The sequence below is a fragment of the Primulina tabacum genome, chromosome 7 (genome assembly GCF_025594145.1).
Source record: "Primulina tabacum isolate GXHZ01 chromosome 7, ASM2559414v2, whole genome shotgun sequence".
NCBI lineage: Eukaryota > Viridiplantae > Streptophyta > Magnoliopsida > Lamiales > Gesneriaceae > Primulina > Primulina tabacum.
The window spans coordinates 41,043,364-41,056,823 of NC_134556.1; the positions used below are offsets into that span (position 1 = coordinate 41,043,364).

Genomic DNA, 13,460 nt, shown 5'->3' on the forward strand with positions numbered 1-13,460 from the left:
TAACTAAAATTTTCATTTAACACGTAATAGACCTAATTTTATTTTTTTTTAAAAAATGATTCTTATTATCCAGTTTAGTTTCCATTTTCCTAACTCAACTATGAACTGTGTCTCTAAGAAACTATGTAAGTAATGGGAAAAGTCCTGATTTGGCATTTGTGGCCATAGCAGGAACATTGTAGCTGTTTGGGATTCAAGTCGATCCACAATATTACAAACAAAATGTTTCCTTTTAACGTCAGAGCATACAAATTCGTTAAAAACGAAAAATAAGATATTGTAAAATCAATATAAAGGGATGGAAACGGGAGGTTTGGCTAAATCCGATACTCGTCTCACCTTACTTTAGACTGATATCCGTTAAAAATTATCTACTTTTTTAAAATTTAGTCATTATGTAATAAAAAAAAACTTATAAAAATTAATAAATCATTCAATTTAATTTTCAACTTTATATTAATAATATTTAAAAAAATATATCATCATAAGTTAAAATCTATTAATCTATATTCAATTTATAACTAAATACAAATTAAATTAGATATTTTTATTTTAAACAAATCATTATAAAATAAAATTGTTTCAATCTTAAAATATTGTGACTTAAAATTAAGATTTAAGATATATATTATTCAATAAATAAAAAAATATAAATTAAATATATTCGTAATAATGTATACATATGTCGATTGAACATTATTCAAATTATATAGAATAATTAAATTTTATTGATGAACATGTCGTTAATTTTAGAATAATAATAAATAAATCAATTTTATCAATTAGGCTGAGAAAAAGACTCATATCCTAGCCAACCCTCAAATGGGACAAAATAAAAATAACATAATAATATGTTTTATTTTATTTATTAAATTCGAGATAAGATAATTGTTTTTTCTATCAATTATTAATAAATATAAATAATTAAATAAAGATAAATTTAATAATTTGGTTGAGATTGGATATATATATATATATAAAATCCAATTTTGAGGAATAATTTGGTATAATGGTGAAGACTGTCACCCTTTCTAACTCCATCTCAGATCACGGGAGCTTGGGTATTTTCCACTTCATAGTGACAAATTGAAAATGTTAGCTGCTTTGCAATCTCCGCTATCCTCTTCTCTCCTATCTTCTTCCTCTCTCAAGGTAAATCTTGCAAGCTGACACGCTTTCGTGCCTGATTCCTGCATGCAAAATTCAATTCCAGGCTTTTGATTGTTATAGGTGTGTATTCTGTTGCTGAACGTCTAAATTTTTATTGTTTGATTGATTTGTGTAATATTTTTGTTGATCGGAACAGGGGAGGAAACTCCGATTAGCAGCCCAACCGGCGAAACCAAATCTCAATTTGGAGCCCCTGAGTGTTTTTCCTTTGATTCGAGCTTCTATTAACTTATCTTCGTCTCTCGACATTAGTAATATTCCAGTATCTGATTTACATTTCGTCCGATTTTATGCATTTTTTGTCGTAATTTATACCGTTGAGTTGTTTTTTTTTTTTTTTTTGTATTTCTAATAGGGTTGAGCACTGAGTTGGATGCAGTGACTAGTTTCAGTGAGATCGTTCCTGATACCGTCGTTTTCGATGATTTCGAGAGGCTAGATTTCTGATTATTTCTTAAATATAAAATTTCGTTATGCTTGCATCTTTCTTTGGGATTGTGTCATCCCAACGGATATGATTTTGAGTTTGGCCATCTGAATGAGGCGATGATTTGAAAACGATATTGGCCATAGGTTTCCTCCAACTGCTGCCACTGTCAGCTCGGCGCTACTTTTGGGTATTTGTAGCCTTCCTGACACGAAGTTCAGGGTAATTATATCGTTTATATTTGTTATTATTTTTCTGTGGAACGGACAAACAAACTCGAAGCATATTTTCTAAGAGTCGTGTACGGGCAACTATGTCGATGTTGTGTGCTGTTATTCGACTAGATTAAAATTGTAGACTCTTGTAGCAGTGTATGTCAGTAAGATGTAGGTTAAGATATTAATTTTTTTGAAGAGTGATATAAAAAGGCTTTTGATACATAGTAAGTATATTCCTCTTGCACACACACATTGCTATAATTTTTTTTTTTCATAATGTCCAGAGTTCAGTCGACTCTGCATTGGCAGATCCACGTTGTTATGCCTTAAAAAAGTCCGATGATCGCATGTCTTACTTCTTTAACAAGGTAGTCTTCTATAAATTGGAATATTATTAAAGTGCATGCTCTTGTTATCTTGAATGAAGATTTGATTGGGTGATCATAAAGATTGATATATGAATTATTAGGCTTTAGTAAATGTTGGGGGCGATCTTGCAAAGCTTGTACCTGGCCGTGTTTCTACTGAAGTTGACGCTCGTCTTGCCTATGATACAAATGGAATAGTCAACAAGGTAATTGTTCTCTTGGAAATTTCAACAGATTTTGTTAATACCACAATTTTTCTTATTTTATGCGTGGTTAAATTATCATAATTTTTGTTGTATGAATTGTACTTAGGCGTTAATAATTTATATTATATGCTGCTATCCTCATTACATTTGTTTTTGATCCATGTGATGAGACATCATGGTCTCACTGCCTCACTCATCTGTAATTGATTGTTAAGTTTCGGAGAGGGGTGAAACTTCTTTTGTCACTGAAATTTCTTTCTGCTCCATAGGATTTGGTGGTTGGCACCTTTGAAGTAGCCATCGAATGCTCTGAATGAGTCTTCCTTCTAATTAAATTTGGTTTGATGCATTGACATGCTTAGTCTACTGATGTCCCATCGCCTTTAATCAGTTATTTTGTTTTTAAATCTTTTCAGGTACACGACCTTCTGAAACTGTATCAAGAAATTGAAGTACCTCCAGAACGTTTGTTGTTCAAAATCCCTTCAACTTGGCAGGTTAGTGTCATAGGTCAAGGTTATTATTTGTCTTTTGAGGAGGAATGCAGGAGTTCTCAATGAACATTTCCTTCTTGCAAGTCATGCTGCTTCACCTTTGTATCTATATTGTTTGCTCTTTTCTAGGGGATTGAAGCATCACGGTTACTCGAGTCAGAGGGCATACAGACACATATGACTTTTGTCTACAGGTATAACATGATTTCTAGCCTTATTTTATTCAAAGAATTGAAGGTCTTGGTGAAAGATTTTGAATATTGCATGACATGGAAAAAAATGACTGCAGCAGTCCTTTTGATGTTACGAATGTATATAATGTTTGAATGTTTGTCCGCAATGTTTGTTTGTTTTTTTTTCCATTTGGCATAGGTCTTTTGCTCTTTCTCCTACTAGCTTGTTCATCCTTTAATCTATTGTTCTGGTTTTATGAGGGTTGGGGATGGTTTAAGAGAAAGCATTTACTTTTATTGGTAATTTCTTTGGCAGAGATTATGTACCATCTTTTCAATTGCTAAGAACTGCCTCAAAAGTGTAATTGGAGATGAAATGGAGCTTCAATTACTTTGTTGTGCTTTCTCTTGATTTGCTCTTACATGGTGCGAAAGCTTCCAAGAACTAGTTGTGAGTTGGTGGTGATCTTTATTTCCTTGTTTTAGGAAATGTTTTATGGTTTTTATACTTAAATAATACTGTTTGTTTATGCACCGACCTTGATAAGTACACTGTGAAGGCCAGTATCCATTTATAAACTAAGCAAACATTAAAATTCTTATGAGAGGTCCACAATCTTGTTTCTGGGAATATCAGCATCATTTCCGTAGTCCTGAGGTTCTGATTATTGGTATTGGTAATCTCCAGGACTGCCGTTTCAGCTCGTCTTGCTTTTAGTAATTATATATGATCTACTCGCCAGATTGTAAAACAATTCCACGCTTTTTCAAAATGTTCATCCAAGTGTTTTTAAGAATATTCATTTCTTATGCTATACTTTTGTAAAGTCTGCAGTATCTGTGATTACTGTGACTTATATGACTTACTAAAATTTCCAAGTCTTGTGCCACATTTAGATTGTATAAAGGTAATAATATGCCCCAACTTTGCTTAACTTTATGTCTTAAAAATCATGTTAGTGCACCCCTTCAGTTAATGCTGTTGAAAAAGGGTCCTGGAAGTATTTCCCTCTTTGAAGTGCTTAAATCTGGCGGCTGATACAGTTTTACAACCATCTTTGTTCTGAACCTGCAGTTTTTGTCAAGCGGCAGCTGCAGCTCAAGCTGGCGCTTCTGTTATTCAAATTTTTGTTGGTCGACTCAGGGTAATATTTTTCTCTGTAATGTGCTCGTTGACACTTTTACTGTTATAATAAAGATATGGTCATAACCTTGTGTAGGACTGGGCACGGAGTCATGCTGATGACCCTGAATTAGGAAATGCTCTTAGAAGAGGAGAAGATCCAGGGTTGGCCTTGGTCAGTTCAATGATCTGCTACTTTGCATATAACATTCACACGTTAATGGTCTCTACTCTCTACATGCTATCAAGTATGCCACATTCCACCGGGTTGATTGCCGCAATGACGGTGGCATTCATTGAACCAATGACTAGAACCTCTAGGATGCATTCACACTTGAGAAACAGAGAAATCACATTCCACCTTTTTTTCTCAGCATATAATTCAAAAGTTAAAGTCTTGAACGTTAAACAAACCATGAAATAAAAATGCACGAGACGTCGATCATTGTCATGCTTATTCATGTTTACTTTCAAGTTTACCTATCTGCTTAATTTTTCACCTTACTTTTCTCAACTTGTTAAAGGGTAAATCATGTTCTCCCTTCATAAATTTGATTTACTATGGTGACCCTCATATTTTCTTTCTTTTTCCTTACAAAGAGAGAGTGGACCAGAATAGTTGCTAATGCTTTGCGTGGTTTATATCCTTTGCCAAATAGGTGACGAAAGCCTACAATTTCATTCATAAATATGGACATAAGTCAAAATTGATGGTTGCAGCTATTCGTAACAAGCAGGATGTCTTTAACCTTTTAGGGTATTATTCCTTTGACCATGTTTCATTCTTTTTCAAGGTCTGGTTACCTGTTATATATTCATCTTTATATGCATGCAGGTTGACCACATTGTTTCTGGTTACCGGAGTTATATATTCATTTGTATTTGCAGGGTTGACTACATCATTTCCCCATTAAAGATATTGCAGTCTCTAAAGGATCCTGTGACACCTCCTGATGAGAAATATTCTCTCATAAGGCGGCTATCTCCACTGTCAGCTGCCTCCTATAATTTTAGTGATGAAGAGGTTTGATTTATATTCTGATCTTTTATTTTTCATGAGAAGTTGCCTCAATTGAAGAGTGTTTATTTTCTTGCCCTTGACCTGTCAAACAGTTTTACTCTTAATCAAATAAGTTAACTCTATTTCATTTGATCATTCCCGAATAATTTTCAGCTTGTTACGTGGGACCAGTATAGCTTCTCCTCGGCTATGGGTCCTGCGGCAGTGGAGCTTCTAGCTACTGGAATGGATGGGTACGCTAATCAATCGAAACGAGTGGAGGAATTATTTGGAAAGATGTGGCCACCTCCTAATGTGTAAGGTATTTGGCGAGTAACTCGTAATAAATGAGCCTGCGCTCGTGCAGATCCTCGGAAAGCCCATATATAATAAGAGTCGGTTTGCCGATGTTGAATTGAATCCTTTCCAATCTCTGGGCAGTGAAACTTGGTTGGTGTTCTTGGTACTAGATTGTACCTAGCTTGTTTCCAGTTATTTGAACTAACATGTAGCTCAATTTTATTTTTGTATATTCGTGATTTTTAAGCACAAAATATATATGATGATAAAATGACAGCTGTTCGTATATTTGCTGTAGTAAAATGTAGGATTATTTGGAATAATAGTCCTGTATAAAAAACTTTAAAAATATAGATCCCTTGGTGCAACGTATTGTATTGTAGTGTGTAAAAGTGAAATGAGGGTTTTTTTTTTAATTATATATATATACGAGTCTATCCTTGCAAATGACATGTAAAATGTATGTGGTTTCGGTTATCATGTACATCGGGATTGGTCATTTAATGACTAATATCAGGTTTTGAAGTATGGTTAAGATTTTATATACTAAATATTATATTCTTCGTGAATGAATTAATAAAAATCGTTTATTATTTCACGAGGAAAGTTTCTTTCGTATTTATCGGATAAACTATCGGGTTAACACAATAATTTGTAAACCACGTTAGTTAGGTAAATCGAATTAGGCAAGCTTTGTGTGAATGTGGTGACCGAGGAAATTGAACTCTTGATTACTTATCAAGCATTCATATGCACATCAACTTGGACACTCTTGAAATGCATTGAAGGAATAAATTCTTAGAAGAGATTTTTTTTTTTTGAAAAATTAAAAATGGGTTAGCACTGATTTTTTGAAACCAAATGGTACGAATTTGAGCTTTAAGATTGGTAATGGAAAAAGGGGAAAAGGGTGTAAAGCAAAAAAGTTGGTCTAAGTTTAAAACTAGCTCAATCACTGGGGCACAAAATCTTTCTGTTAAAATTGATGATGATCACACCTCAAAAAATTGACTATTTCTCAGCATTGGGGACAGTTTGTTAGTATTTGGGATGGTTCGTCGAGTAAGCGCTCAACTTTAGATAGCACGACGGATCGAATTAACATTATGAACAATACAAATGTATAGGATAAGAGGACCGACCACTGCAGTCCATTTTATTTTAGATTCATGCGAATTTGAGTAAACCGGCTATGATCTATTACTAATTCTGCTGGCCATTCACTCCCTTCAGCTCAAATCTATGACAGATTCCATTGAAGCGAAATTCATCGTAGCTCCTGTTAATATACGTACGTGATGACATGGATGATGGCTTGTAAAATCATGTAGCTTTTTGAACACTGAAGTTTTGGCCTTGACAAGGAGAGCTAGGCAGGCCATTGGCTGAATCAAATTTCTCTTTGCATGGAATTTTTGTTTTTTTACCAAGCTTTCTAGTCTGTGTTCTGATGATAAACGGTTCTTAGTTTCGAAGGTTTTTTTATGCCGATATGATCCGTCATTGGTATCTTTCGGTGACAAACCCCGAACATTTTTCTGATCTTACTTGTTAGGCTTCAATCTTCATGCTTAATTTCACTTTCTCTATCATGCAATGGTCGTTCCATGTTTGCATGTTGGATCAGGGTTCGGGGTAGCCAAATCTATTTATCTTTATATATTTTCATGAATAAATAACTTAAAATATATAATTTTTAACAAAACAAATTGATAGAGAAAACATAAAGAATACAAAAATATTTTTTAAACAAAAAAACTTTATTATTGGTGATCGGGCTGGGCTGATAACCCCGAATAAAAAAGAAAAAGAGAGAGAGAAAGAGACTCCGGATATGAAATTTTATCTGGTCGAATCTAATCAGATGGAATCCCATCAATATGTTTCGGATGTCCGGATTTGGGCAGACAACCCTAGCCAGTACAAAGGTAGGGTCTCAGCTTTCGTCATTATTTACTTAAACCAGCAGTCAAATTTGAACATGGAAACCTCTGTGCGCTACTTAGTTTTTATCGTTTTTGTTTTCAAAAAAAAAAAAGCTTTTATCGTTTTTGGTCATACATTTGCATATATTTTCTATGATGTAAAATTTAAATTTTAGTCTTATGTTTTCTAATGTTTTTTAATTTTTGATAATTTTAGTCTTTAAAATTGCCTTTAAATTTTAGTATTTAAATTACCTTTAAATTTTAGTTTTATGTTTTCTAATTTTTGATAATTTCAATATTTTTTTCGTGAAAATATTAATATGACAATACACATGTGTTCATCACATCAACCAGTGTCGCATCAACATCACGTCTTACAAAAGACTAAAGCTTAGAAAAAAAACGAACTAAAATTGAAATTTGACATTATCAAAATCACAAAATACAAATATAAAAGCACTGTTTTTCAAATTTAATTAAAATTACAAACCTTTTCATTAATCTAAATTCTTTGGTACTTCAACTGAGATATTTTTGTGTTGAATCGTTTTGCTTGACTTGTAATTTTCTACCATTTTTAAAAGTACAATTCGAGTAATAAAAATTAATCAACAAAAGGAATCTCATTATTAAAAATTGGTAGAAAATATGTTACAAATGAGGAGGCAGATGCGTTTGATACTAAGATTGTAGCCTTTCATTACAAGGGAGAAGTTATTGCTCAGCTTTAAGTAACACTCCCTTAGTTTTATCCCCTCAAAAATAAATTATAAAAAAAACTCCCACTGTATAAATTTATCACCATCATTCATTCAACAATGTCTAATTCATATTTACCAACTTTCTTGATTGTTAGAACAATCAACTTAACCTTGCCACCACCTTCAGCAAATTTTTTTACACTTAATTCGTGTGATCAGGCGGTAGGTATTTGGTTTCTCCACATTGCCTTTCATTCTCCACGGCAGAAAATGCGACATGAATGGAGCTTATAAAAGATAACTAATTCTGACCTAGGGTAGCATGGGGGTTTCGTCGAATCAACGAATCCGAGTTCTTCCAAGAGATGACGCTCCAATTTCAGTCTCGGTGTTCTGTTATATAACATTTTGATTGCGTTAGGTATCTTATGTAACAAAGAGTTGGGATATTTTACGTGGCACAAATCTGGAAAATAGCATAGCATACAAAACCAAAACATTTACCTTTAACCATATAAGGTTCAGCTTGTAGCATAACATTTATTTGCCTAATTACCGGACAAGACTATAGTACAAATTTCTGCGTATCTTTCATCAATTTTTTATGTCATAAATGGCGTGTTGTAGCCACCGCTGATTGCTGAATTTACATGTTGACGTTTTTTCCTGGTCCGGTATTGTAGGACAAATTCATACAGTATAAAGAGATTCAATATTAAGCAAGTATGCAATTTTATTTATCCCATGACTGGAACACGGAAAGGACAATCTTATACCTCTAAAAAGCTAGCATATTGAAACAGAGAACTCACCTGAGACTTGGGAGAAGGAAATACAGTCCAGAATCTGAGTGTTTCATCTCCTGCTCCAGTCACTATTGTCTGCAAAGATCATCAACATTATGATAAAGCAAAATCAGCTAATTAAATTATTACCGATAACAGTTAAGTCCATTAAAAAATCATATAAACAAAAGATAAAGGGAACAGCAGTTTCATTAGCATACCTGTCCATCTGGAGAGATAGCAAGATAAAGTACCCTGTATGTATGGCCAGTGAGAGTTGCCAGCTGCATTTTGGTTCAGAAAAATTATTCAAATTATTCTAAGACTATAGGATTCGTACAAAAATGGAGATCCCATATATTTCTTGCTCATCTACGGTTACCTTTGACATCGAAGGATATCTCCACACAATAATTTGATTCTGTGAATAACCATGAGTGCTAACAAGTTCATTCACATTCTTGGACCACACAAGGTTGCACACCTGCAATATTTTACATTTAAGGCAGAAATTTTTAAGGGAAATTGATTATTCTGGTCTATTTCAAAGTCATAATTTCAAAATTGGACTTTTTTATTACACATTTTGCATTATGTCTTATTTAATTAAAAAATCCTAAAATACCTTTTTTCTATGAACATACATGTTCCATTTTCATGATTCATTTATTTAATTATCTATTATTTCTTTTAAGAGTTGATTTAATATTTGTTCTGTTTTATTTAATTTATAATATATTAATTTTTTTAATACTACTTATTTATATCAATAAACATATTTTAATAAAATAATGAATTGTTAGTTTGAATTAGTGTATACGAAACCACCAAGGTTATAATATTTAATTATGATTCTTGCTAATCTAAAATAATATAAACAAAATCACCAATCACCATGGTTATGAAACGTAATAATTACATCAATGTGAGTTTATACAAATATAAACAAAAAATCTGATGATCTCAATTAAGTTTCTACTTTATAACATGCTAACAATTTATGAGTATGCACAACAAACCTTCAAAAAAATAAAATGCATAAAATGATACTCGACAAAAAAATTATCACAAATTATGACCACTCTATGTCCAAATGCATGAAATTCATAAGATTATTCGAGAAATTGCGAAATCAAATAAAGAGTTTGAGATAAAGAAATTGATGGTGAATAGAGTTTAAATGATAGGGGATATCTATGTAATTTGATATGATAAAAAGACTATTTTGGTAAATTAATTTAACTGAAGACTAAAATTGATTATAGTAATTGTGTGAAGTCTATTTAAGAAAATCTCCCAATTTTAAAAACTTCCATTCCTATAAATGGAAAATTCAATTGTGTCTTGCAGGAGTCTTTTCCTATCATACGGGGCGGAGGGTGGGAAGTGTGGTGGAGAAATAACATGTCAGGCATGTCACATAGAGCAGACAGTACTAAATCCAAAATAAAAAATACAAAAAACCACAAGATTAAGGAAATATATAAATTTCAGTTTCCCTCATTCTTTTAATCAACAAAGATTAATGAAAATTGAGAAATAACGCAACATGTCAAATTGAAGTTATTCAATCATATAATAAACTACCGACATTACATTATCATCAAACAGTTCACAGGCTACAAAATTCACCCGGAAACGTAAATACAGGAACATTACCTGACTCCCTGTATCCACACAACTTAGCTGTGAATTTGTAGTTGTGTTCCAGAAACGAATGCATCGATCTGCAGTGCCACCTCCAGAAGCAAGAAGTCCATGAAGGTGAGGCGACCAGGCTATAGCCTTTACAGCAGCAGTGTGTTCACAATATTTTAGTATTGGCTGACTCGAGTATTGGTTCCATACTAAAAGCTACAAAAGAAAATGGTAAATCCAATCTGAATGATTCGGATCAACAAACATTAATCTAAGTCAAATCAGAACAAAAGATACTCAAATTCAAGAAAAGATAACTAGTTACTCGATTGTCATTTCCACCAGATGCTAATTCGCGGTTGTCATAGGACCACTTCAAACCACATACCTAAAACACAAATGATTGACGTTAAATTAATGAAGCTAGCCATAATAGAAGGCCTGCTAAAAGTAGGTAAGGGTCTGACCTCTGATTTATGTCCACTCAGCTTACTAACATAGTCGTCCTGAGCTCGTACGTCACGCTGAAGAATACATTTGTCCCGGCTTCCTGATGACAGCAGAGATGAACTCCACACAAGAGCACCAACTCGCAACCGATGTCCCTCCATAGTTCTTATCTTCTTACAACGAGAAGCATCCCACAACTGCATGGCATAATGTTGTATCAGTTATCGTCGGAATGTGGAAATAAATACTAGACAAAACAACAATGACTGGTTTAGGCTTTTCAAAAAGCATTTTGATTCAATGCAAAGCAAAACAATTCAGAGCAAAATATTTAGAGTATATAACAAGAGACACAAAATTGTTCATTGCATACCTGGACTTTGCCATTGCTAGAGCCAATTGCAAGGTGTGTACCACGTTGTGCCCACCCAACAGAACAAACACTGTCGTCAATTCCCAACTCACACAACTTCACAACCTGTACAATTATTGATTAAAAAATCCTTCATTCCATGAGTGTAATGGCAAGAAAAAGAGAGTGAAGGGACAAAACTTACCTTGCTGCTAGAAGCATGCCATAGATAAACACAGTTGCCCAGCCCAACAGCCAACACATTATGTGAAGACCAGTCTACAAGATTAAGATAAAAATCGTCTTGCAGTGCTGGTGCATCCAAAACCTACGACAAAATTCCATACAACCTATAAGTTCTAAGCAGCTCAAATTGGCACACCCCGACAATAATATCCAACAAAAATGTCTCTAAAAAAAAACACAAGTTTTCAAAAGTAACTAAAATAGTCAAAACAACGCGCTAACGAGAAAAATACCTCACACAAAGCTAAGAACACATAAGAAATAGTAAATTATGCCACCCGGATTCAGTTAACCTCAGGCAAAGGAAACAAACACAAAAACACTATCGCACCTCAACGAAACCCCAAACCCATCGGCGGAGGAACCATAAATTCATAGCACTTCACAGCACTACCTCCACTTAAATGTATAATCTAAGAAATCCAAAATACGAATCTCAAATCGTTGAACAAAAGAAATATTTTATCAAGAGATTCTTTTTTTTTTTTGGGGAAAAACAAGAGATTCTAATAAACAAGAAATCTGGAAAAAAAACAAGAATAAAAAACCCTAGGAATTATAAAACTCTAACCTTGTTGGGAGACCTGGGAACTTTTCTGGGAACCTTAATAGGACTATGGGACACCCCAGGAAGCTGATCATCAAACCCAAACGGCGACAGAGAATGGAAAGATTTTCGAGTCTCGGTCTTGTACTTGAAAATGTTACAATTAGGAGGAGTAATGTGCCAAACGTTACCGTTATTATTAGCACCAAATCGACCCGTGTGAACAGATTTCTCCGGAGTCGATGGCTGAATCCCGTTAGCACCACCAGCGCATTCGGGTCCGAAAAGGGCAGACTTCAAAAGGGTAGTGTAAGCAGAATTAGAATCGTCAGAAGAAGTATCGGCATTGGAATTAGGCAGATTAAATAGGGCAAAGTTGGAAGAGGAACGGCTAGGGATGAAGCGGTCGCTGTAAATCGTGCGGGAGGATGAGGGGCGATGATAGGAAGAGCTGAGAAGCTCGGATGCGGTGATTCTCATTGGAGTTTTTGGGTCTGTAGACAATGCACTCGTGCTCGGGGTTTCCATATTTTTCTGGGACATTCTGAATTCCTATTCGAGAGGAAGTAGTACCTTTGCCGGCGGCGGTTGGGAGCGGCGGGTCTAGGTAGCAGGATGGGATGCGGTGGGCGATCGGGGGATGCCTTCTAGACAGCGCTGAGTAATTATGTTTACCGGGAAAAATAACAGAACACGGTTCAGAGTTGCGGGAAAAATTAACCGGTGCATAAGGGTAATTAAACCATTAACAAATAATTTTATTTTACTAGAAATTCACAAAAACTTTTGGCTTGTTAGATTTTCTGCACATAAATTTTGTGATCTCCATCTAAATTAACTTATAAAAAATATTATTTTTATATTAAATATATTATTTTTATTAATATTTTTTATGATGATAATAAATCGGATAATCTCACATATAAAAATCTCTGCCAAAATACTTATTTTTAAAAATTACACTTTCTAAGGAATTATAATTATAATTTTATCTAGATTGAGTTGGGTTTTTATAATTATTTATTTTTTACATAAATAATATAAAAAAAAGCATAAAAGTTTTTGTGTATAAATAAATAGCTAAACAAGTATTTTATTATTTCAAGGGCAGAAAATTATAAGATAATGCGAATATAAAATCTTTAAAATAATAAAAAAATTTATTAATTGAGTAACCTTATTGGACCGATATTATTAAAATAGAAAAAAAATCAGCAAGGATATAAATCAAATTTCATCCGGTTTAATTTAATTAGATCAAATTTTACCAAATTAAAATTGACTTTTCGAGTTTCGAAATTTCAGATGAGAACCATAAGATGATAACATGAATC

At 33.6% G+C, this 13,460-nt stretch overlaps 2 protein-coding genes across 3 annotated transcripts; one reads left to right on the forward strand and one right to left on the reverse strand.

The window, feature by feature from the left end:
• Window positions 1-993: 993 nt before the first annotated feature.
• On the forward strand, window positions 994-5,767 carry LOC142552179 (uncharacterized). 2 transcript variants are annotated; one of them, XM_075661846.1, is made up of 14 exons: window positions 994-1,152; window positions 1,307-1,421; window positions 1,526-1,604; window positions 1,744-1,819; window positions 2,100-2,183; window positions 2,285-2,389; window positions 2,806-2,886; window positions 3,013-3,077; window positions 4,132-4,201; window positions 4,277-4,354; window positions 4,839-4,936; window positions 5,068-5,203; window positions 5,354-5,501; window positions 5,621-5,767. In XM_075661846.1, the coding sequence occupies exons 1-13, from the start codon at window positions 1,093-1,095 to the stop codon at window positions 5,498-5,500; spliced, it is 1,194 nt and encodes a 397-aa protein (XP_075517961.1). In that variant the 5' UTR covers window positions 994-1,092; the 3' UTR covers window position 5,501; window positions 5,621-5,767. The 2 variants fall into 2 exon arrangements, with proteins under 2 accessions (XP_075517961.1, XP_075517960.1); XM_075661845.1 differs by having other exon boundaries at window positions 5,354-5,767.
• Window positions 5,768-8,015: 2,248 nt separating this feature from the next.
• Window positions 8,016-12,771, reverse strand: LOC142552180 (B-type cell cycle switch protein ccs52A-like). The gene is made up of 10 exons (XM_075661847.1): window positions 12,151-12,771; window positions 11,539-11,661; window positions 11,355-11,459; window positions 10,999-11,178; window positions 10,857-10,919; window positions 10,553-10,747; window positions 9,276-9,377; window positions 9,115-9,177; window positions 8,921-8,989; window positions 8,016-8,501 (listed from the first exon to the last, which is right to left on the reverse strand). The coding sequence occupies exons 1-10, from the start codon at window positions 12,667-12,669 to the stop codon at window positions 8,448-8,450; spliced, it is 1,473 nt and encodes a 490-aa protein (XP_075517962.1). The 5' UTR covers window positions 12,670-12,771; the 3' UTR covers window positions 8,016-8,447.
• Between the last annotated feature and the right edge of the window lie 689 nt (window positions 12,772-13,460).